At 41.8% G+C, this 26,138-nt stretch overlaps 1 protein-coding gene across 3 annotated transcripts; it reads left to right on the forward strand.

The window, feature by feature from the left end:
* Positions 1 to 1,218: 1,218 nt before the first annotated feature.
* Positions 1,219 to 23,135, forward strand: EMP2 (epithelial membrane protein 2). Of its 3 annotated transcripts, none has more exons than XM_074841270.1 (5): positions 1,219 to 1,438; positions 17,261 to 17,372; positions 18,340 to 18,433; positions 19,819 to 19,965; positions 20,552 to 23,135. In XM_074841270.1, exons 2-5 carry the CDS (start codon positions 17,295 to 17,297, stop codon positions 20,734 to 20,736), a joined length of 504 nt encoding a protein of 167 aa, XP_074697371.1. In that variant the 5' UTR covers positions 1,219 to 1,438; positions 17,261 to 17,294; the 3' UTR covers positions 20,737 to 23,135. The 3 variants fall into 3 exon arrangements, with proteins under 3 accessions (XP_074697371.1, XP_074697373.1, XP_074697372.1); XM_074841272.1 differs by lacking the exon at positions 1,219 to 1,438 and adding an exon at positions 9,251 to 9,269; XM_074841271.1 differs by lacking the exon at positions 1,219 to 1,438 and adding an exon at positions 13,912 to 13,930.
* The last annotated feature ends 3,003 nt before the right edge of the window (positions 23,136 to 26,138 follow it).

Below are 26,138 nucleotides of genomic sequence, written 5' to 3' on the forward strand. Positions count from 1 at the left end.
CAAGCTAACCCTGAACAGCAGGTGAGACCTTTTGGCCCTCTGAGCGAGCGAAGGGGCTGTACCAACACTAAACCCTGCAAGGCAGCCAGAAAGCTGAATTACAGTTTTCATTCTGCTTGCGAGTAGGAGTAAATAGCATCACCCAGTTGGCGATGGTCATAATTTCCTCTACTTTGCCATGTATTTTGTGAAAACTAAGCTGAAAACGGACACAGCCTATTTGCTAGCAGTGCTGATGGTTAGCGAACCTCTTCAGGAGAGGAGATTCGTGAGGTGCGAGCAGTTGCCCCTGGGGCTCACCTGAACTGCCCGCAGATGGCTTTATAAACAGATTTCCTCAGCTCTCCGCACACAAGTTTCTCTCCTTGACGAAGAAGACGAGACTCCTACGAGCCGGGTCCCGGCGGCGCTACGCCCCCCGCCAGGGCTGCTCTGCCCTAACGCGGCCCTCGGCGGCGCCGCCGGGGCCCGGAGCCCTTCCCGCCGTCCCCCCGCCGGAGCCACCGGCCGCTCCCTGCCGACCCCCGGCGCTGCAGGGCGGGAGGCGGCGCGGAGAGGCGCGTTACGGCTGGCGGCGGGCGGGGTTCCGCAAGGCCCCGGCGGGGCCGGCGGCAGGAGCTCGGCGGGACGGCACGACCGGCTCCAAATGGCGCCTTCCCGCCGCCCAGGCGGCCTCTCCGGGCCTGCGGGGCCGGGACAGGGTCCCCGCGCGGGGCTCGGCCGCGCTGGGAGCCGCGGCTCCCTTCCCCACAGGCGGTTCCGGGAGAATGGGGGGGACATTTGCCCTGTCCGTCCTGGGGACAGCCCTCGCCCTGCCGCCCCTTGCCTCGCCCTCGGTGAAGGAGGCTGGCGGGCGGCAACGCGCCTCGCCGTGCGCGGCGCTCCGGGACGAGCCCCCCCCGGCTGCTCGGTGGGGAGAGGTCACGGCGCTGAGAGAGCCGGTGCCCGGCCCGCTGCCGCCTCAGCCAACGCCGCCGAGACGGAGGGCGGGGGCCGCCCGGGGGCATCCCGTGCGGCCGGGGCTCGGCCCGCCCTGCCCAGGCGCCGCGACCCGGGGGCGCCGCCGGGGCAGCGCTCGCTCCCGGGACCGGCCCCGGCCGCAGGGCGCGGCGGGCCGAGCGCCCCCGGGGAGGGCCGGGCGGCGGCGCGCCTGGATGCCCGCCCGCCGCCGAGGGGGAACGGGCGGGGAAAAGTTTCTCCCGTGCTCGGCCCATCCCTCTCCCCCTCCCTCCCCGCGCACTCTCGCTCGCTCACACACACACACTCACCCGCGCACACCTCTGCCTTCGCAGGCGGCTGAGGGGCACTTTTGAACATTATTTTCTTTCCACACCCCGTTCGCTTCTGACATCATTTCTGCAGGAGGGCGGGCGGGAGGCAGCCGCCGCCGCCAGACGGTCGCAGCCCGCGCGGAGCGCTGCCTGCCGGCCCCGCGCCCGTGAGTAGCCTCGGCCGGGCGGGGGGCGCGGGGCCGGGCCGCCGCGGGGAGGGGTGGCTTTGCCAGCGAGGGGAGGAGGAAACCGCCAAAAAAATGCGGGGGGGGGGGGGGGGGGGTAAAATCAAGTTTACTACGAAACAAACTTTATTCCGGCACGTTGGCGGCCGCTGTGCCGAGCCGTCTCTCGGGGCTGGCGGGCCGGCTCTAACGCCGGCCGGGGAGTGCTGCCGCCCCCCCCGGGCCAGCCCCGGCCCCGCTCCCCCGGCCCGGGGCGCTCCGTCGGTGGGGCCCGCGCAGTCGGCTGGGCAGTGGGGGAGCGGGACGGGGCGGGAAAACCGGGCTCGTCGCAAGTGACTCAGAGGCTGGGCCAAACCAGCAGAAAGTTCGCTGTCTCCACAGGATAGTGCCTTTTTTTTTTTAATGTACTCTAAGTGGAGTTTGCGTATAGTACAATAACGTTTCGTTGCTTTTGGCAGCTGACCCCCCCCAGTGGAAGGAAAACACACTTGTATGTAATTCAGTGCAGATTTCGGTTTATGAGTTCTTGCCAGCGTTAAACGTTTTTCCACTTGAGTCGAACTACAGTATTAATAAGCCAGTCTGTCTTTCTCACTGGTGGGTTTTTTCTGTTTGTTATATCCAACTTAAACGCGGGAGGTTACGTGCCAGATACCAGACAGGCAGCTTTCAGTAACACGGGTTGCTTGTAATATTGAGTATTGAATTTTAGAGGTCAGCTCCTTGTTTGGACATCTCTAGGGAGATTAGTGTGCTGCTGTCCTCTCCTCAGCAGACATACCCAGGGCTTGCTCTACTCACAGAATGCTGCCTCCAAGAAACCTGCAGTTTGGCCTCTCTGTTAATTTGTTCACATGGTGCAGGAAGGTCTTTTTTTTCCCCAGCACCTGGGAATAATATGTAAATGATTGGTAATTATTGCAATTGAGCATCTTAGAAGTATCTTCTGAGAAGAAACCCACCGAATAGCTGTAAAATGCCTTAGAGTTTTCTTTAGGAACTTTGGAAGTAAACAGCTGTGGTTGGCTAATCTCCATCAAAAAAGAAAAAGTACCACTTTCTCTTCACTTTCAGACTCTGTACATACAGTGCTGGTATGTTAACTATGTAAAATAAGCTTTCTTGCCTGCCTGAGCAGATGTTTTTTCAGTCAAATAAAATATTCTGTAATGACTCTTCCATCCAGACTTGCTCTCTGATGTCGATTTTGACGGCTTTGCTGACCAGGCAGGGTCGGGTAGTTGAGGAAAAGAGCTGCAAGGCTGGGCTGCCAGGACTGAGATGGCAGGTGGCTGCAGACACGGACAGGCAGGAACCCACACGAGTGGTGGGGAAATAGTGGGCCTGAGCTCAGTGAGGGAGGAAACCTGAATTGCAGTTTACTGGAGAGTCCAGCTACTTTTAAGTAAGAGAGCATGTGACAAATTAAATGCCATGCTAAGGAATGCAGCTGGGGTATAGGTACCTACCACAGCTAGTAAAATCAAAGTGGGAGTGGAAACAAAAGTATGTGGAAGATGTTCACCAGAAGCTGATGGGAGTTTATTCAGTGTGAGATGTAAGGACTTCACCTTTTTTTCAAAAACACAGAAAGCAAGAACTCTTGCTGTCCTCTGCATCCCTTTGTGAACTTGGAGAGTAGACTGTTGGGATACCCGGGGGAGGATTCATCCTCCGTGCTGAATAAAGATGTGTACAGATTTTATCGTGTCAGGTGCATGGCTGAGTTACCAGGTCAGCTCTCTGCCCAGCCAGGAAACCAGGAATGATTCTGGTGATAGCCATCAACATTATCTCAAGGTGAAATGCAGTAATACCATGAAAACTCTTAGGAGATGATCAGTTTCTTGTTAGTATGCTTATTTGGGAAGGAAAATGCTCTGTTAATATAATTTAAAATAAAAACAACATAGTATCAGTAGACAAGACACTACTGGTGTTGTATCCTTTATTTGTGGTCTCTGGAAAGACTTCTGTCATAAGCACCCAAACAGTGTTGATTATGCTGTGGATCTGCCAGTGAGGGAAAACAGTGTGTTCTATTTGCTTACACAGATTTAAAATCTTGTTAATAAAGGAAGTTGTTTGACAGACTGAGCAGGTCAAGACTGAAGGCTGCTGCAACGTCATTCGCTTAGACAAGGGTTCTGGGTCAGTTCTTAGATGCTGTAGTTATTGTTTCTGGCCAACATTGCTTAAAAGAAATGAACATCTCTACCTTCATCTTATACCCACTTTCAGTTACTGCACTCCTCACTCTTTGATTTATTAGCATCTCTCGCTCCACAGTTGCCTTGTATCTTTCTCTTACTTCCATTGCCATGGTTTTTCTTTTGTTGCCTTGTTTGTCTCAAGGTTGTTTCCCATGTTGGCATTCCTACAATGATTAGAAGAATGTTTTACTGATGAGTGCCATATGGATATTTAGAGCAAGACTTTCCCCTGCTTCTGCTAAGTGTATTAGTCGTAGTCCGTCTGCTTTCATAATGCTGTTTCCCTGTCCATTTAAAAATGAGATGGATGGCAGCACAAGGAGACTCTTCCCTTTTCACCTTAGTGGTTTGGGTATATTTTGGTTTTTCACTTACATTTCATGTTCTATTTGTGTCTTGAGCATCATGTAAGACATGACACCACCACATAAATCAGTACAAGAATGTGTTTAATTAAAGAGATAAGTAGGTCTCTGGGGACAAGATCTTTTATATTTCTTGCTGGCAGAAGATGTACTTTCCACATCCTACTGCCATGTTCCTGTTGGAAGAAGACCCAGCAGAATGAGGCACTATGTTATACAGGAACTAATAAGAAAGAGATTTACTCTGAAGTGCACCAAACACTTTTATAAAATCCATGCGATGCTTCAGCACAGCCAAATTTGAAAGTAGAAAGGAATGCACAGCTTTTATTGAAATCAGGTTGGTCTCAGAGGGAAAGCAGGGGAAGCATAAGCACAGCACTAAGGAATTCCATTCATGGAGCTGTTCAGCTTTTGTTAGGGTTTGTTTTTTGGATGCTCAAAGCAAACCAGTGATCCTTGTGGTGGGTTCTCAGTCTTTGCTATTTTTGTTGAAAGCTTTACTATTTTAGAGAGAAGGTAATTTTTTAAACCACATCTCAATATGTCAGGTGATGCTTAGGAAGATAAGCATCTTAATTTTTAGATTTTAGAAAATAAATCTTGCTGGGTGGGATTCAAGAGAAAGCCTGATGGCCTGAATTCATCCATCAAAGGAGTTATTATTTCTTCACTGAATGGGGAAAATGTAATTACGCCTTTTTATTTTGCCTATGAAGTTTCATGGGCAGGTTTAGTGATGGTATGTGCATGCCAGGTGAAGCCTCATAATTTGGGTGTGACCTTAAAATACAACCCTCTGGCTGTGTAGAGATGTTCACAGGAGTCTGTAGGTGGGGCAGAAAGTGGACTGACTCAAACACCCCTTAGAGATGGCTATAGGATATATATTTATGGTTTACTTCACTGATTCTTAAACACCACACTGTGTGTGGAATGGCACAGGCCGCAAACATCCAAGGTAGGCAGCATGAATACTCCCTCAGGTTTTTAATGCAGGTGTTAAGTGTCCTGAAATACATGAAAATTAGGGCCTTCTTCCAGGCAGAAAGACCTTCCAGAGTCCCCAGATCTCCGTGTGGAGATGCATGTGCTGATGGTGTTCTCTGCAGTCAGTCTGCAGACTCTTCTGGTCTCTAAGGCTGACAGTTCTCAATCCGCAGAAGCAACAAACCCGCCACTTAATTCAAACACAGAAACAAACCAAAGTCTAGGGACTGCAAGAAGAGTCTAATACAGAGCTGAAGAGAGCTGGCTGAGCCTGTCCATTTATCACGTGCCGGCAGGTCTGACGGGGCCTTTACCTGGCACTGTGGCAGCGACGAAGAGCTGTGGCTCTGCAGGGACCAAGCACTGTTTGGGCAGCCAGCCTGGGCGAGGTGGAGCCGCAGGGTAGTTTCCATAGAGTGTCCGGAGTGTGGAAGAGCAGCGCAACTGGTGTGCTCAACTGTGCAGTGAAACAAGTGTTAGAAATCCTACCTGAACTGGTAAAGTTCACGTGGCAACCTTTAAGTTTTACATTGCACTAATTACAGGTTAGCGTGTAAAAATGACATTCTGAAGGTAGGCTGAGTATTAAATCCAATCATATGCTACAGTATTGCTATGAAACAAAACAGTAGTAGTTGTGGAAAAGTCTGCTCTTCTTATTTTATAGCCAACTGTTGTACTGTCAGTAGAGAGGTTTTTTTCACATTTGATAGATGATGTTTAAAGTCTGAAATAACTAAAACCAAAATTTCTCAATACAGAGCTAGTCAAAGCCAAATCAAAACAAGCAGTTTGAAAATTTTACAACAGTGAATGTAACAGATTTAATTGCTAGCAATTTCTATAGAGCATCTGCCAAAGTTAATATCAGCTTTCATTTCTACTGAATTAAACGCATTGCTTTCAATCTGGAAAGACAGACCTCTTCTGCCTTTGTTTGTTGGTTAATTAGGTGGAACAACATAAATTACTCAAGCTGTTCTGTTATATTTGAAATAAACTCTGGTTAAGCAGCAGTCTGTAGTCAGTAGAGCTCGGGGTCTGAGATTTGCTCTCAGAATTATAATAATATGTAGAGTTAATGCTGCAGGTGTGCTTTTTATTTTGCTTTCTTTGGATCAACCTGATGAAAAGGTCTGGTATTATACTTGGCCTGTCCCTCCCTGCCCTGCCGAGGTATTGAACAGGGACAACCTTGACACCAAAATGTGGCCACACAGTGACTGAGCAGGGGTGAGGCCAGGCCACACCTCAGTTCAGTTATTTGCTTCAGAAGCAGGTTCCCAGGAGGCTTCTCATAGCTTGAATAGCTTATTGGTACACCCCCACGTCATTGTCCCAGCTCCATGAAACAGCTCTCTCATTCCCTGAGGCAGAGGCAGGGCTGTGCCAGCGGGCTGCAGAGAGCTCTGTGGTTCCTGACCACTGCGTTGGGAGGCAACGGTGGCCCTTCAGTCACCCTCAGAAAAGGGGACAGGCCTCGCTCACTCTTTGTAGCTTTACCGCCCACCTGAGAAATGAATCCTCCCTTAAAGCTGATTGTGTGTCGTCAGTCCCATGATCACTACTTGCATTTCTCAACTGTACAGATCAGCAGTCGGCACTGCTCCCTGTGTTACCTGAAGTCTTTGAAAGACAGGAGAGAATTCAGCAGAGTGCCAAGGGCATGCGTGTCACGCAAAAGCATGTTGCAAAACATACAGAGACCTCAAAGAAACTGTTGGGACAGCCTTCACAGGAGGGCAGAACTGGAGGGACCTCTTGGGTCACCAGGTCTGTTGCCCTGCTAGCACACTCACGGGATCACATAATCCCTTTTTGTGGAAGTGGGGCTTTTTTCCCGTGCTGTGGTGGTTGTAAAGTTGTTCCAGAACCTGACAGCTCTGAGAGTTATAATTTCCATCCTAAATGTGCTCACACCTGATTTATAGCCATTTATCTTCATCTTTAGGTTAAACAATTCTTTTTCCTTCCATGTGTTTGCCTTGACCTGCAAGCAAGTATATCCCCAGTCTGTCTTCATCTTTGAAAACAAACAAGTCAGAACGAGAAGTTCTTGTCTTGTTTGGCTTAGGAAAACAAGCTTTTAGTACCTTCAGACCATCTTGACTGTTAAGAAGGTTTTAATATATACCACAACTTTGTTTATACTGAAGTGGTATCTGGTGTGCAACTTAAAGCAGACTGGCTGAACAGAGAGGATGCATTGAACACCTGAAATGATGTTTGCTTTTTTTCAATTTCTAAGCATACAGTTAAACTCTACCCATACATAAGTCAAGTTACAAACATTTTGTCACATGTTTTGCAGATGCTTCTGTGAAAGCTGAGAGAATACATTTATGTTTTGTAAGAAACCAGAAACTACAGTATACAAGCAGTTCCTTCTTTCAAATTACTGCTGGGTTTTCTCAAACAGTATGTGCCCTTTGAGAACTGATCTCTTGAACAGATTGACTCCACGAGGTATCGTTCATTGAAGACCAGTTTTCATTAGCATTTTTGCAAAGCCATGTGACTCTCAGCATAAACTGAAGGTGGATGAGCAGACGGTGGAGGGCATAAGCAATGACTGTGATGAGAATTAGAGATGAATTGTAACCACTTCAGGTGTTATTTAGTAATAAAGCAGCCTACCTTACACTGCTGTGGGTTGTGTTGGGATTTAGAAGCAGACATACAACAGGTTAAATGTGAGTTTATGATTATCTAGTGTAAGAGTGCAGTTACAAGAAAAAAGTGCTTTAGGGAAAAAGAAGACTATATAATTACTTCTGAGGAAGATGCTGGTTTGTGCTGCTAGAGGAGGACAAACATTGCCTTTCTGCTGAACACACCAAAACCTCTAAAGAGCAGTTTTGAAAAGATGAAGGCTTAAAGACTATTATTCAAATATGCCTGTAATCAAGGGTCTGTCAACCTGTTGTACCTGCTAAATTGTCTTCTCAGCATATAGTGGCAGTTAGATTTCTGTTTGTTTTGCTGGAGTATTTGGATACATATGTCTTGAATCTTTTAAGCTTGAAGCTGTTTTTTTAGGATTTTCAGGTGAGATGTCACAAGGCTCTCTTTCCCCATAAGTGCCATTTCCCTACCCTGCGACAGGGCATTGTGTTTTCCCATAGGTCCTGCCTGTTTTCTTCTGCTCAGGCTGCCCACAAAGGCTTCACGGCAGAGTGACTTCCCTCTGCAATGCACACAGTAGGGCCATAGTGAAAGGAGTGCTAGGGCAAGTCTAAACCCAGTCCAAACTTGTTCGCAAATCAATGACTGACAGTTACAGAAGTGGCAGCAATGCTGGCATCCCTAGGTCAAAACGTTATTAAAAGCATTCCTAAGTAACTAGAAACATCAGCTTCTTTGGGTCTCAGAACTCAAAGTTAGTCCTTCGCATTTTTGCTGCAGTTTTTTTCTTGTTTTTCTTTGGAAGTGTATGGGATAGGAGGGTTATAATTTCCCAAAATTTGGAGTTCTGGCTTAATAGCATAGATCTAATGAGGAGGACAGGGTGAGGAGGAATGGAGGAAGTCCAGGGAAGATCTGCCAGGCCTAACTGTAAGCATGATCTGTTCTACTTCTGGTAACTAGGTAGGGTTTCTGTTCATAAACACTAACATTTAGTGTTTATGAAATGGATTCAGAAAGAGCTGAAAGGGTGCTTCAGTATCCCCTCACACATAGCTGATAGGTAGGCCAAGAACATGAGCTTATTCACTGTAAGTTTACTGTTGTTCTGGCAGTCCCACACAGTGCCAATAGGATGGACAAAACCCAACTGCCATAATAACAAAAGGCTTTATTAAGCTATAGGTGCACATCTATATTAGTCTTGGTACACATAAAAAGCAGACCTCATGGCTTTGATTGCAAGGCAAGATTTTCTGAAAGAAGCTGGATAAAAACTAGGTCATATCATATCTTGCCAGTTTGTCTCCAAGCCCCTGTACTTCATTATCAAAATACAACAGGCCGACTGCTTTAATTGTGCTGGGTCTTAACACAGCCTGCTGCAAGGGCACCAGCAAATCTAGATCTGGCAGAATGACCCTGCTTTCATTTTCTGCCATTGACTTAAGAAAGCATAAATGTTGTAATTCAAGTAGAGCTCTAGAAAATACTGTGAATTAATTTTTGCTGTATTGATTTTTTTTGCTTACATACAGTGATTGTGTGCAAGGAACATTGTTTCATTTCCTTCTGATTTCCTTATTTTGTGATGAAGGACTTTGAAAAGCAGCTGGAAGTGTAAGTGAGAAGCTCTCTTCCTTCCACATAAAATAGGTAGCACAAAGAGCTACAGGCTTGAGTGTGTTCTCAATTAACCAGTTGCTCGTAAGCAAAAAGAGCTGATGGTGTTTGTGTTGTCTAGGGGCTGACAGGAGACTTAGCCCTCTTGATTCCAAGTCCAGTGTGAAGCAGGGGCCTGACATTTTATTTCTTGAAGAGCGTACATTGTTCTTCATGCTTTGCTTCATACCAGGAAAATACCTGGTGGGAGCCCGTCTGCTGTGTAGACTTACTCGTATTTTGCACTTCCCTCCCAGGTTCCCATTCAATATTGTAGAGGTCTAGTCAGAGCCAACCAGCACTTCTTAGAGGTTTGCTACCTGGCTGAAGAGCTCCCTGGTTGAAAGACAACATGCTGTTTCTGTATTGACTGTTAGATTTGTAATACCTGAGCATGAAAACACGTCAGAATTTGAATCTACACCTGAACATGAAGTCAGCTAGGGTCCAGTTCTACAATATATTTGATTCCCTAAGAACAGAATATGTGAGCACAGAGACTTCCACATCTGTTGGTAGACCGATATTTTTAATTACTGAATTACACTTATTTATAAGACTTTAATAAAAGAGAAAAACAATTTTCTGTGTAGTTTGTACACCTGTGAGCTCTAACAGTAGCAGCTCACTTCATGCACCAGAGAACTATCAATACGTTTCTCAGGGATTACTGGCAGCAAAACCTTTGCATGCTGTTTATAAATCTACATGCAATGTTAGCTTCAAGATTAGCACTCCTGCCCTATGAAATGTTTAAAGGCTGGTTCCTTAAAGTAAGGCTCCCGAGTCATCATCTAAAATAAAACTAGATTGCTTTAGTTGTATTTTCTTTTCTTTTCCAATAGGCATTGATGACACAGGAAAAAATAAGAAAGGTGCAGGGATGTGCTTATCCTTTCCAGACGTCTCCTTGTATGATGGAAGGATTCTTCTGTAGCTGACATGGAAAGGGTCCAGGTGTGTCACAGCTGGGCCGTGTGCACGGCAGCACCCAGGGGTGCGCAGGAGTGCTGAGGACAGTGAGGAGGGGCTGCTGCGCTGGGCACCTGTGTCAGGCCAGCCGTGCAGCTCGGGCGTGTGGCCAGGGTAACCCTGCGGCAACAAAAAATGACAGACAGGTGATCCGGTGGAAATTACTCCAGTAATGGGTTAATGTACAGATACCACAGACCGTGAATAGGGTCGGAGCAATAGTCAGCTTGGAGAAAATCGAAAGGGCAAAGTGTAGAAAGAAAGTATGAGTTTGGATATTACCTGCCTTGTTTTAAGGAATATCACTCAGTAAATTGTATCTTGTAATGCTGGTGTTCCCAACTGTTAAATTAACTCAGGCAGAAGGAATAATGAAATCGGAGTAATTTGTTTCAACTAGTATAACAATTCCCTTGGTGTTAAATTTCCTGATTTTCTTGTCCTTTATGTTGTTTGATAGCTAGGCGTTAGAGGATTGTTGTAATCCTCAAAGCTTTTGCTAGTTTGTGAGGAACTCTGTTGTCTGAACTTTTTTGGTCTGAACCAAAAGGGTTCTGGTTCTGAGAATCACACAAGAAAAACAGAACGCTTCATATTTGGTAAAAGAAAGAAAAATGTTAACAGTATCACTCTGTTCCTTATAAACCAGGGAGATTTATGCAAGTTTAGAGACAGTCGTACAGGCAAAACATGAGCCAACTCCCGAGTTCTCTATCACGAGACACCATGAGATGTGGCACAGGAACACTGAGCAAAACGAAGTGATTATCATGTAAATCCAAACATCTTTATGATGCATCACAAGATGATAGACTTCTCATGCCACCAGTATACAAGCTTTTTCTTCTAATTTCACATATACAGACTTAATTATAGTACTGAGGGGCAGAAGAATTGATAATTAAGAAGGCTTGCTTTGTTTTAGTTTTACACCAGTGACCTCAAGAAAGTTCAGCTGAATCGAGTGCTTATGGATGGCCCAAAGACCTGCTGTTCTAGTTGCAATGAAAAATCTGTGCAGAAAGCTGCAGGTATGGTAACTTGTTCAGCAGGATCCTCTACCTCTTCTTTTGGGTGTGTCTTTTCAGCACACTGTATGTGGGTGACAAGCAGTCTGCACACCTCCAGCCTTGGTCTGTGCGGAGCAAGAGCTGTTCTGCAGTGTTTTGACCATGTTTCTAGGAGTATAAACCCAGATTGTCTTGTGTTGAGATCTTGTTCATACATGGACTCAGATGAAGATGAATCAAAAAACTGACTCGATCTTAGGAAGTGAGGGCAGCAAACAATGTTATAGGATAAGCTTAAGCCTTCTCAGTGCAAATGAGCACAGGATAAACATACTGTACTATGTACATGTTTCTCTAGTTGCAAAAATCAAGTATGCACAAACATGAGAAATAGCCTGGCAGCAGAATTTAACTGCATGGGAAGAAATGAAAGCATGGGTTGATGGCATCTGGACTGGAAAGTGATGATAAACCTTCTGCTAAGAGCTGTCAAAGACAGACTTTTCCTTTTTGCTTGCTTGCTGTACTAAACAGCAGAAAAAAATCAAATAGGCATGTTTCTTTGTACTGCTGGACATTAAAGATAAACTTTATCGTAAAGATAAACTGAGGCTTTTTTTGCAAGGGGTGTGAAGTCTGACATAGGGAGGCAATCCAGTTTTGTACTGTGTTTGCTTACTACAGTAGAGAAATGTTGGGAACCCTGGGCTGGATACCTTTTTTTACTTTGCAGTTCTGTGATTGTTGTACTGTTTTATCTTGTAGAAAGGTACTTGCCTCTGCATGTCTAGAAGATTATAGCAGAGGCTCTTCTTAGCCACCTCTGAGAGGTAGCCACCTCTCTCACCTATGAGAGCACATCAGGCTTTCATAACGGAAGTGCAAATTACTGCTTCCAATAGTCTGCATTACTGAAAAGATCAGTGTGACTGCTGTATTTATCCTCCCTGTGCAAAATAAGGTAGCACTGGAGCATCACACAGAAACACTTTTTCTGCACTAATTGAAAAAATCTTTGTTGTTAATGTAACTGGCCTTCTGTTTTCAATGTGTTTTGTGTAAGTATCCTGCAGCTTAACAGCATTTGTGGGAAACCTTATTACCACAGCAAATCTGGATGTGTTCAGTAGGATTCTCATAACTTACTCTTTCTTGATTCAGTGGCAGTCTGCACTTCTAACTTAGCTGTACCTGTACATTCCTGCCTTACAACATACTTTGTAAATTGGTATTAAATGCTGAGTCTTGCAATTGAAGAAGTCATGTTGACATCCAATATCATTCTTACTATAACCCCAAAATCTGTTTTTAATGTCACATGTGATGAGCTGAGTAAAATTTTTTCTCTTTTTGTCAGAGCTTTGCTGGAGATTAGTACAGGGAGGTTCCTGAAGTAGCTACGGATTGAGAGGAGGAGGAGAACAGAGCTGGAAGGGGCCTCTGGAGGTGTCATGTCCAGACTCCTGCTCCAAGCAGGGAGTTAGGTCAGGATGCTCTGGGCCTTGCTTCAGTCAAGTTGTGAAGATGTCCACAGTTATGGAGATCCCACAGCCTCTTGGGCCATGTTCCAGACCTTAATCATATCCACTGAATGCAATTAATACGTTTTATTCCTTGTTGCAACTTGTTACTGTTGCCTCTAGTCTTTTCATCATTTACTTCTGAGAAGAGTGGCTCCATCATTTCTATGAAAAGACAACTATAATGTGTCCAAAAAACTTCTCTTCTGTGTGTGTGTGTATGTGTAAAAACTATTACAGAATTCAAACCATTTTGGGGAATCGTGAACAATATTAGTTGCATCATCCCAGTATTCATCCATGTCTAAAGGCAGTGTACTTAAAAATCATAAACACCTTGACTTGGGAGCATAGCGCATATTACTTCAAATGATCGAAAGTAAAAAATTACTCTGCCCAGGAAACTTTTTTTGATCAATAAAAAAAAAAAATTCTTACCTATAATCAAGAGACTAAAACAGAAGAGTTGAGAAATGGTTCATTTAAGAGCAACATTCCTGTAAGAGCAAGAAACCTTTTCCTGGCGGCATGTGTTAGCCCTGATAATAGCGCAGTGCTTCCAAAGCTGCAAAACAGCAATGGAAGAAGAGACTCCAGAATCCCTGTCACATCGCACAATGATACCAAAGTTTTACTTGAAGAGCCTGGTCATTTCTGTGCATCTTCTTAATATAATTGTTTGCAGATTTGTGTTCAGTGCAATAGTACAAAGTACTAGATTCCCAAATTTATGTGATTTTAAAATTTATTTTCTGTTCTTATTGACAAACCCTTTTAAGCAATATTTTCTTGTGGCTGCATAAATTAAATGTAAGAGATGATAGGATTTTCATCTAACCCGGATTGCTGGTTGTTCTGTTGAGCAGAATAGCTCAGCCAGGTTAAACAGTAGTGCTAGCTTATTTGTTCTTGCAGGTACCCTCCATTTTGAAAGAGCGAGGCCAAAGCCACTGCCAGGTGGCATGCTGTTGGTTTGGCAAGCTTCCACAGGGGTTTCAGCTGCTGCTAAAAGAACTGGGAACAATTGTAAACCTGAAGAGAGCCCTTGAGAAATGGTGAATAAGAAACCAAGAGGACTACAGCTAGTATGCAGTATAGGATGTTACCAAAGTGCTTGGTTAGTAATAAATTATTAAAGTAAGAATTCTGAATGTTAATGCAAACAGCCTTCTCAGAAATTCTCCACGTGAAACCATAACTGTGTCCTTCCCTTCCTCACAGAGAGAGGAAAGGAGCTGCGTGCTGCTAGGAGAGCTACCCAGGCAGGCTGTCCTCAGAGGATTGGGGAAGGAAGAACTTCTTGCTGAGGGAGTGGAAGGATCTTGAGTCTCCAAAACAAACTTTTAAATTCCAGCATTGTCTGGAGTGGGGGAGGACTGATTGCTAATAGTCCCCCCTGAGAGATGAAGTCCAGAATTTATGCCTTGAGAGGGACGCAGATACTGTAGGAGCTTCTGCGTCATTGCTAGCTGCATCTTAGAAGGGAGCTGCTCTTTGCTTCCTGCGCACAGACTATGTAGAGTTTAGCTGGAAGACCCTCATCCCCTCATTACTCCTTGGGCAGGCTGTGATGAACCAGAGACAATCCTTCGTCTCCATGGGAAGAGAAAGTTGCTAGGAGTGATTGAAGTCCACAGATCTTTCTGTGCACTTCTGGGATCCCTGCTCAGGCATGACAGATTGGGTAGCAAGTTCCTGTTGTCTTTTCCTGGTATTAATTACGAGGAATTGGTCTGTCTTCCTCCTTTCCCCCAGTGTATTTGATTCCCATATCTGTGTATAGTTGTTGTAGCACAGTGTGCACAGAAGTTGTAGCTGCTCATGAAGGGAGCCATTGCCAGCAAGACAGGAGGAGGTATCTAAAAATGGCTGTTAGGAAGGTTCTTCACAACAGAAACATCAAACTACTCTTACTGTCCTTTATTTTTTTGTAAAGACAAAACAAAAAGCTCTTTCATTCAACCGTGGCTTTATTTGGGTAAAACATAAAATATCTTCTCCTCATCACCCATACATGTTTATCCATCCTGTTTGAAACACTTCTGTTTATGGCTGAAAGCAGTAGAACAAAAACATTCACTTGATTGAAGATTAAGTGGATTTTTCTGTGCTGGCAAGTCTTGATTTTGCAAGATTGGTTTTAATTAGGTTACATTTTTCTGTCTCTCTTACTTTATGATGCTTCATGTAATAAGATGAAATTGTATTGTTATTCTTAAAATAATACTGAGTACAATTTGATTCTCTCTCCTTATATGGCAGATGACTGTTGCATTATTGTCTGCTTAGATACCATCTGTGCAGCAAATGAAACTCAGAAAAAAACCCAACCACAAAACAGGAGAGTGCTGTGTGAAGACTGATACGTTTCACAATGAAAATATTTTGATGTGGCATTATACAAAACCACAAAATATATTTATTTTCCTTCTTCCTCCCTTTCATTCAAGAAAGGCTCAATAGAGAGCCATCAATGACATTTCTAGAAGCAGGTCTAGATTCAGGGGATCTTGAGTCATACAGCAGAATCGGCTCTTTGGAGGAAATTACCACTTCTGTTCTTTGTTGTGGCTGAAAAGGCAAAGTTTAACAATGAGAAAATGGGAAGGAATAAGAACTTGAGTAGCTGCTTTCCTTATTTTAGGATTTGACTTAGCTTTCCCATACAGTCATTCCAATTAGATATGGATATAAGGTTATCCAACCAATTTTCCTTTTCTCAAAAGCACTTTAATACTGTTTGGCTTTGTGCTTGTTACAACGCTGTACTGCAGTGAAACACTATACTACAGTGTAGATGTAAAGGATTAGTCTGGAACTTCTAGTCTCTATTCAGTGTGTTTATATGCTGTCACCTTTTTGCTAAAGTTTTGCAGAGTAGTTGTATTTTGGCCCGATGAGAATGCCAGTGGAGCTGCTTTAAAAATGCTGTTGAAGTAGTCCTTTTATTTGGTTCAATTCTCCGTGTGGTTCATGATTCCAATAAATGGCAGTAGGAGAGAGAGGGTTAGACCTGAAAAAAAATCATAGAAGTTTTAAAAAAAAATCATAACTGCCTTTTCTTCTGGATATTGGCTGTGTTACATGAATGGGATCATTTGGCATAAGAGAATGTGTCTGTCGTGGTTTAACTCCAGCCGGCAACTAAGCCCCACACAGTTGCTCGCTCACTCCCCCCTGGTGGGATGGGGCAGAGAATCAGAAGAGTAAAAGTGAGAAAACTCATGGGTTGAGATAAAGACAGTTTAACAGGTAAAGCAAAAGCCCCGCATGGAGGGAAAGCAAAAGCAAAACAAGGAATTCATTCCCCACTTCCCATGGGCAGGCAGGGGCTCAGCCATCCCCAGGACAGCCGGGCTCCATCACACGTAACGGTGACTTGGGAAGACAAATGCCATCACTCCAAACGTCCCCCCCTTCCTCCTTCTCCCCCAGCTTTATCTGCTGAGCATGATGCCACATGGACATTTCTGTGTATCAGCAACAGTAGTTTTCCCTAACCTATTTGTTATGTGCCCACAGATTTCCTGGGAATTCCAGTTCAAATAGAATTTGTGGTTCATTTGTACATAAGAATTTTTTTTTTTTTTCATTTGAGATGTGAAATGGTAATAAATGGGTTAGATAGAGTATGAAGATAATGGGTAGATTAGAAGGAGTATTAAGTGACTGAATGTAAAATAACTAACTGGATTATTACATGACTGATGGGTTTATTAAACCCTACCACTCAGAGCAATATATTGGAGAAAATTGTAGCCCTAAGTCATTCATCAATGGATAAAACTTGTAAGCATATGAACAAAGGACAACCTATATGAGACCTAAGGTACAACATAGCTATTACTAAATCTAGGAGGTAGTTCTTGATGCACTTAATTTTGTTCTACAAGCATCCTTTTGAAACCTGCGTTTCTTCCTACTTTGAAAGCACTGTTGAAAAGACCTTACTTACTATAGCCAGTGGACATTCTAGCATCACATGCAAATGAGGCTGTAATTTGAAAAGTATTTCTCTAAAACTTCTCTAAAAGCCAGCATGGAGGAGTTGTATATCCTTGCTGGAGAAGCACACAAAAAGAAACTTCTCTGTGTGTTTACTCACTGCAGCCATCCCCACTGGCAGGTTGCAAAATGCACCTCTTGGCTTCCTTTCAAGTTGTGATTCATTTTGACAGCAGTGATGCTAGTTATGTATCACATATAACAAACAGAAAGCTGTTAATGCTGATGTAAAGTCTGATTAAGTGAAATTTTTTGTCTCTGGAGAAAGAACACATGCTGTAAACTCAAGCTGCATACGATGTTCCTGACTCTAACAGCACCTCACTCTGAAATACGCTCACACTGACCTTGAGTACTCACAGCCACAGTGAAGTAGCGTAATGACAGGTTGATCCACTGACAGCTTTTAAAGACTGTTCATATACGCTCTTATTTTTAACAGATTTATCTCTGACTAAAGCCTCTGCAGATCAAGGATGTTGATTCTTCTGGCTTTCATTATTGTGTTTCACATAACCTCAGCAGCACTGCTGTTCATCTCAACTATTGACAATGTAAGTGTCATTTCTTCTCTTTTTCTCTCAAACACACAGGTGTTTCTTTGCTTCATAAAAATGAAGTTACTCTTCTCTAGTTGTCTTCAACTTGCTTATTGAAAGCACATAACTTTGTTAGGCACACTGGTCTCCTTATACCTTTTTGTAACAAAAATGCCTTGAATACGCATGTTTCTGGTACACATGGATTCCAAGACTATACAAGCCATATATTTGTATGGCATCATGTTACAAGCCCATGTTATGCAGCTAGTCTTCTCCCCTATGAGATGCTTGGCCAGGGAGTATTTACAGATACTACCGTGCTTGCAGGGTGGAGCTATGGGACTTGGTTCAGCTTATTCAGGCACTGTAGTACCATTCTGCATTAAATGTTAACACATCAAAATAGAAATACCACAGGAGGATCTTAATTTGTCACTGGCCACTTCCAGTCCAATGCCATAGGTACATACTGCATCTGCACATTGACACACAGCTACATTAAATTGGGATTAATTCAATTCAGTGTCAGGAACCAGAAGATTTATAAAGGGCTTCTGTTTCATAGATGTGTACCCTGCTAGTTCCTGTGAATTAAAAAATGCTGTGTCTTTAAAGAGCTTTACATACTAAACAGGGTCTGGATGAACAAAGCAGGTGTCTTAAGGAGTGAGCAATCACTGACTATCCAAAATCTCTGCCCGAACAGTTGAAAATCCCTTGTCCTTTGGGATGTTTAAGATTGCTATCTATTCCCTTTTCTACTTCGGACTGGTCTAAAATGAAAATTACATCTGAATAATAATATACCCCTTATTTCAAAATGACGTTAGATCTCAAATTTAGTTTGAGTGGTTAAGTATCAATAAGGAACAGAAGTTTGTTCTAGCTGATGTATCTGATCAGGAGATACTTGGACAACTAAGGAGTTTTGTGGGGTTTTTTTGGTTTCTTTTCCTGTAAGAGCCCTTTTATTTTGCAGGCCTGGTGGGTAGGAGATAATTTTTCTACAGATGTCTGGAGAGTGTGTTCCACAAATACTAGCACCTGTATGGCTATTACTGATCAGTTCAGAGGTGAGTGTCTGTGTCCATTTCTCAGATCCTTTATCAGGAGATCTGGGGAAATCGCTATGAAATTTGCAGGAGTAATATCTTTATTCAAAAATCTGCATGCTCTAACTACTCAGGTCTTCTAAAAACTTTAATATTGGCTTCTTACTTCAGAAAAGCAAACTGTTCTAACAATTTATGTAAGAGGAAAACAGAAGGAACTGTCAGGTGCACTTGAAAGCCCAGTGCAAGAGAGTAAATACAAACTAACGAGTGCTGAAGAGTTCTTTAAAAATTAAATCAGGTAAAAACAGTGAAGTAGTCTGAAAGCGTGGCTGAAGTGAGAATTTGCCTCAGAATTGAACTTTAACTTTCAAAGAAGAACCAAAAAATACTGGCTGAGTACAGGAATGGGAGGAAAAGTAGAAGAAAGTCAGAACACAAGCTGGAGTTTTACAAAGAGGACTTAATATACAGCACAGCCTAATATGGCGCTTTACAAAAAATAAATCTCAACTGTTACATTTACTTTATTTCTACACTTTCAGTCTTTGTGTATATTAAAGAGGTAGATGATTTGAAGAGCCATGTACCCATAAAGTAGCTTTGCTTTCCAAGCATCGAGCTGGTTTAGGGCATATCTATGCTGCAGTGAGATGATCCATTACGCACAGGCATAGCTAAGCTAACACAAATTTAACGAATTTGCATTTGATGTCTGTATTACTGTACATTCATTGACATTAGGTACCTGAACTAGCGAGACTGTAAGTAGCTCAGGTACATCTGCTGTTCACAGACCCACTAACCGCCGTGTAGCTATGCTAGAGGAGAGGTGCCATAAGGGGCTCATCTGTGTAGCTTCGCTTGTCTGAATGTTGCAGCAAAGTTACACAAAGCAGCTACACGTCGTTACAAATTCATTGGTTACTTCAGCTCCTAGTTACAGGGAAGTAACTGTTGACAGGTTGAACATTGACAGGATGAAAAACCTGAATCAAAGGAATCTTTAGTGCCCAGTGTGGGTATCCTGTCTGGTTACATGGGATTGGATAGAGCTGTCTCCAGGTCTGGCGAGAGGCTCGGGTTTGCACTTGTCAGCCATTTGGGACACCTGGCAGTTTCACTGTGCTCTTAGTATTTTGACGGTAGCAAAGGATGTGGTGTAGGAGGAATAGTCTCTTCGGTATTTTTATTGTTTTATGAAAAGCTTTTGAAAGTCCTTAAACCACTGGCTGTATTAATACCAAGGAAGCAGAGAAGAACCAGCGTAGGCAATGCATGCACAACTGGTGTGCTGTATCTGCTGAACTCCTGCTTATAGAACATGGCTCTGCCCCTCTACTCATTGCAGGAGTAGGCAAAGAGAGAAACTGTACTTTTAATCAAGGCTGCTTTTGTTTTTGCAGAATATCAATCAATTCAGGCTGTTCAGGCCACCATGATCCTATCTACTATTTTCTGTTGTGTGGGATTTCTGGTTTTCATTCTTCAACTCTTCCGCCTAAAGCAAGGAGAAAGATTTGTGTTAACCTCTATTATCCAGCTCCTGTCATGTGAGTGATTTTTCAACACTTGTGACTTTAATGATGTTTACATGAAAGTAGGAAGGCGAAGGGGGAAAATGGTTCAAAAACAATAAGCTGCATGAGAAATTTGTAGGGCTCTTGAGGCCATAGCTTATTCTTCATATTTGTTTAAACTGTGAACTGCTCCATTCGGTACTATTTAGGCAGTTAAAACATGGATGACATCACTGCTCAGAATAAAGTCATTTAAACTTTGAAGGGAAAGAATCTGAGATTCTGAACTTCTTGAACAAGTTAAATAACTCTGTAATTGTTGCAGGCAGGTACTCCCTTAATTTTTTGTTAGTCTTTAAAACTATCCAGATGTTTAGAATCATTTTGTGTTCACTGCAAATGACATAAGTACATAACAGCACTTGAAATTTAATCCATGCCAAAGAAACTGAAAATGTGTCCTGAAATGCTCCCAGTTTAGTTTGAGGATGGAAAATGCGTGTCTGTAAAAAAAAGGATGTTGGTGGAAGCAGCTGATGAAAGAGAGGTGGTGAATAGTTGTTATACATATTGATAATATTTTAAGATGCTAAACTTTACTGTTTTCTTCCTCCTCCAGGTCTGTGTGTTATGATTGCAGCTTCCATTTATACAGATAGGCATGAAGAACTACACAAGAGCCATGAATATAGCATTGAAGTTTCTGAAGGCCAATATGGCTATTCCTTCGTCTTAGCCTGGATTGCATTTGCCTTTACTCTGATCAGCGGTGTTATGTACCTAGTATTAAGGAAGCGTAAATAAATGTCAGCAGCTAGTTATTTCTGTCACTACAGTACAAAACCAAATTCCAGTAACCATTTTGTATATAATCATTTACATGGTTTTGTAGTAAAGGTATTGTTTCTCTAAAAATGTACTGTGTTCTTGATATGAAACAGAATTAAAAAAATGGCAGGTTTAATGGAAATGCCTGGCACCTACAGGTCAGGGGTCTGAGCAGGACAGAGCCAAGTTGTTTCTTTTACATATTTCATCATCATAAATGGTTTTCCCTTTACTAGACATTAACAGTTTGTTCCTGGCCTTTAGTAGATTACAAATAAAGCCCGTGAAAATTAATTTGTAAGCAATATGCTAACTATATTCCTGGACCAGATGTATTCCTGTGGGATGGGTTAAATACAGGGGGAGTAAAAGATGAGGCCCAGATCACAGTGGAAAGGCAAACAATTATAAAAGCCCAAAGCTGCACTCGGTGCGTCTGTTCTGGCAGAGGACTAGTGTTCTGCTATTTATAATGTGCAGTAAGTGTCATCAAGCTTTTATTAAAACCACTTGCTTTGCAAAAGTAAACAACTCCTTTTTGTACTCCAGAAAATCATTCTCTTTCACATTTAATTTAAGCATACAGAGCTTTTGGCGGGAGAATTTACCGGCAAATTCACTGCACAACTTGGGACTGGAATAGTCTGAGCAGTAACAAATACCCCACTCAAGTGCTCTATCCCTTTATTTTTGCATTGTACATAGTCTTTCTATAAGGAAGAAAAGGGGAAAATAAAGCATTACCTTGCCTACATCTGCAGATTTCTAAGGAAATTAGTGATCAAGCAATGCCAAATTTATGATTTTATGGCCAAACTCAACATGTTTATTACACCAGGCTTTTATTATATAGTGATTTCATGGTTAATATATAATTTACAAAAGCATTCCCCATTAGGAAATTGGCCTTTAAAATAAATTCCTTTGTGGATTTTACTTCAAATAAACACTCCTACTAAATAAATCAGAGTGCAATTACTATGCTTATGAATTTCAGGATAGTTTTTCAAGATAAAATGACTTGGTTATTTTTATTTTTCAACAATTTTGTGAGATGAATCTGTACTGTAATACCAGGCTTAACTGCTCAGCAGTGTAATACTGGCTTTGGCTGATGGTGATTCTGGAGTGGGGAGATCAGTATGGACAATGAATGAAGTGGCTTTTTCTGGTTAGTCACGGCTTTGATGCTTAAATATAGATTTGACTTTGTAAAAGCACTAACCATTTATTTATTTCAGTATATTCACCACAGCTGGCCCAATATACAGACAATAAAAAAGTAAATAGGTTTTGAATGAGGTCTTACACTTAATATAGAACAAATTCATTATTACAAAGTAGTGTAGCTCTATTGAAGTTGATAGTTACTGCATTATACATCAGCTGGTGGTCTGACCCATTCCTTCAGATAATTCATCCTTGATTTCTCACAAAGTAAAACTTCAGGTGAATAAACAGTATAGGAACTGTCTCCAACATGAGTAATAGTTTGTATAGCTCCATATCCATTCCTTGAACGTCCTAAAATGCTTTGGCATGTACTGCTTGTCTTTTGGGAGCAAAGAAAGCCCAACAAGACTGTTGAGAAATTAGACAAGTAAGCAGGACAACACATTAATAATAATAGTAAAAAACTCAAATCAGTCTGAGCAAAATGCATTCTCACCAAGTCTAGCATGATGCTAGTATTTTGTCAGGGTTTTTTTTTCTTAGTGGGAATGCTCTGAACGTCAAGAATTATTATCCTACTTTTTAAAAAAGTGTTTCTACAGTTTGCTGAATACGTTTCAGATTCAAAACCTGAATTTTGCTAGCAAGCATAATTTGTCTTAAATAAGCAGATGCAGGTGTAAGGTTGAAAGTAGACAGACTATTAGCTAGGCATTGTGCTAGTTTTATTCAAACATGAAATGGTAAGGGAAATTCTTAAGCAAATATGGATTAAAGCTAGAAGACAGTCCTGTAAAATTGTAAATTCAGCTGTTATGCCACTGACTTGAAGAGATGCTTCTTCAGTTTCTTGCCTTGATAATGCTCAGGTCATTTATAGAGCAAATATTTAAAGTAAAGATGTATATATACATGAACACACAGCTTAATTCCACAGTAAAACCTTTAATTAAAAGTGAAAAGCACATACACCATGCTGTACAAACAGCAGCATACGCATGATGCCACATAGAACAGATGGGAATGTTCTGCATACCAAGAAAACAAATGCCAAACCAGTTTGAACTAGAGTTTTAACAGGACAAACATATTTTAGGATATTCTTTCTACCTGATATGCCTTTAAAATATACCATTTTCTATGCTCTATATATTCTGAAACTGTACATGAAAATAAAGTTAAAACAAATTCTTGTACTGTAATAGCAAGCTTGATACATTTAGCAATCTGACCTTTCTTTAAGCTTGGGATATATTTACACAATGTTTGATGAGAAATAGTTGAGTATTTGTGTGAACAGGTAAAATTAAATTCTTCCTGCCTGTACTAGAACCACAAGCTGGTTATTTTTGTCCTTTGTTGAAGACCTTCCAGGGTAAGGAGGAAAAATACTAGTGTATTGAACATGTAAGTGTATGATGTCAAAAGAATAGCTACTGAGTAATGCAAGATTCACAGATACTCTGCTAAGTAGTTTACTTGTAAAATTTGTTTTTCATCATTTGCAGAAACGGCTGTGTATTTAAGATTAGGTTGTGTGCCTTGACCATGTGAGAAAATAATGTTAGAAATTAACATTAGTTACTTCTATATGTGCTCTGGTCCAAGCTTCAGGTTTGCACTGAGATGAAAACAACACAGATGGGTTTGTGCAGACTGATCCAAAACAACCCCTCCAACTCCCCAGAAACAGTTTCCCAAACCCCATAAAACTTCTGCATCTAATCACAGTGAACAAAAGAAAAAAGTCCAAATTATTAAAATATTCACTAGCAGCTGTGAATCTACCTTGACATTTTTTACCCAGCAAGTAAGCATCTGAAAGGAAGTACAGGAAACAATCTTGGAAAATAGGTCAATATACTTTGTATTTTTTTAATCTATTCCATCCAAGACAAGAGAAATTGAAGTACTTTGCTACTTTTGTGCTACTTTGCTATGAGATGTCTTTCAAAAAAAAATGCACTGCAGGTGATAGGAACTGTGCTGCTTAGGCATTAACTGTTTTATTACCCCAGCTACATCAACACTTCATTTTACAAGGTTCTTAATGGCTTCAAAATAATGGAGGGATTACAGCAGTGTTGTCCTGTCTTCAGCATTGTGGAAGCTTGTGCCATTTAGCTAAACAGACAAAACAAAAGAATCCTTCCTATAATTCCTAAAAATAGGAGTAAGATGAGCCACTACCTTTCCAAACACTAAAGAGAGCTAAGATCCCTAAAATCATGGTTCATCAATGCCACTGAAATAAAACGAAGCTGAAAAATGTATTCTATTTTTCATTTCTTTATATGTGCAATAATCCTCTCAGAAATAATAACGTGAAAGAAAGCGAAATGTGGAAGTAAATTAGTTTTAAAAGCAAGGCTTCGTTTTCAAAGCTGTAGAAACAAGCTTACAGAATTAACGGAATAAAGTTCGTAAGAGACTGTAACAAGTAGGAAACGGAAATTAATACCATCTGTAGTACAAATAATGCTTTGACTCAGAACTCAAAGCAACTAACCATATAGTACTTAATAGTGGAACAATAGTAGACCACTTGTTAAGGTAGTCTGGGTTTTCTAAAGTGTTTTTTAAGGAGTTACAGACTGTATATGACAAAGTGGTCCGTAACATCCACATACATCTTTTCACTGAACGACAAAGTAGTACTTCTTTGGGATGATAACCTGTGATAAACAGCAAGGCACTGAACGTGGCAAAGCCCTTGTTTTGCTTATTTTCTCCTAATGTGATGCAGAATTGTTACGAAGGTTTTCATGGAAGAGATACAAGCAATCACTGTGTAGGGAAGCACGCTTCAGATCCCTTTCTGTAAGAGTTCATGATTTTGCACATAAGCCTCTTTTAGTTTCAGGATTCTGAGGAGAGTCTCTGCATTCTTCAGCAAGCTCTGGACAAAGAGGGATCCTTACCAGTGGAGGAAGATGTGGAAATTGCCTGAAAGTCTAGGCAGCAAGACAAAACCAGTTGTTATTTAAACAACAATAACAAGCCAGTTACACTACTTTTTATTCACATTAACTTGCTTTACGTAAATATATAAACTTCTGGATTGTTACTGTCTGTACAGTTTCCATACTAACAGGAGTGTCACAGATTACCTGATGTTCATGTATTAATATTCAGCATGTTGCTGACGTTTGGTTTCTATCTGACCAGTAAGACTTTCCCTGAGTAGAAAATACTCCTTACACACTAGTAATAACTTTAAAAACTTGTGTGCTGTCAGAAGGAGCGCTGAAGAGGTTACCATTACATCGAGAGGGATATTTGTTTACTTTGGATCATTATTGCACTAACTGAAGTTCTAGATGGGGGAGGGGGTGTTCTTTTTTCTTTTTTTTTCCCTTAATAAATTTAGCCAAAAAGCCGGAAACCTGTGCATGTACTTAGTTTTAAAACAGGTGTACATTGCACAGATGAGTAAAATTGCAGATGCCTTTATGAAATTCAACTGTTATAATAAGATATGAAACAAACCTGATAACCAAACTATATCATGTCATGCAGATTTTGGTCTATTTTACTGCTGCTGCTTGGAGAAGAAAGCTCATGTTCTAGTTATCTTCCAAAAAAAACAGAAAAGTGAAATGATATTTCTAAAAAAAGTCAGTTGTGTTACTGTCATAAATGCTAACGTTCAAAAAACTTCAGTTAAACCAAATATGCACACATTGCTACAAAGGAAAGGGTAGGAATAGAACATCTCTGCACTGCTTTGCAGACTCAACCTTATTAATATATATCAAGAAGTAAAAAAGGTGCCATATTTTCTTGAGAGGAATTTTTTTATATTACGTCAGATATTTTTATTTACTTTTTAGTATTTTCAGCAGAAACATCTCACTTATACTTAAAGTATCTGTATTGAAGAATTAAAACTGTTCTGGAACCTAAAAGCTCATAGGGTAAAAGCTTAAATCCTGTTAGCAAATGATGCCTTCACACATTTTTAGTCATGACAAATTTGGAGGGGGAGGGAGGGAAAGGAAAAAAAGTAGAGGATAAAACGAGATAAATGGGGAAGGACGACTAGAACAGGTTTCGGGGTTATGAGGTTTAGTGTGTTTATTTCTAATGATGGTATCTCCTGGCATTACTTATTTGTTTACTTCTATAGAAAAATGTTTTACTGTTCCAGTATTGTTACAATAGAGCCTCCTCGTGGCCAAAAAGAAACCTACTCCTTCAGTGCC

The sequence above is a fragment of the Strix aluco genome, chromosome 15 (genome assembly GCF_031877795.1).
Source record: "Strix aluco isolate bStrAlu1 chromosome 15, bStrAlu1.hap1, whole genome shotgun sequence".
Taxonomy (NCBI): Eukaryota; Metazoa; Chordata; class Aves; order Strigiformes; family Strigidae; genus Strix; species Strix aluco.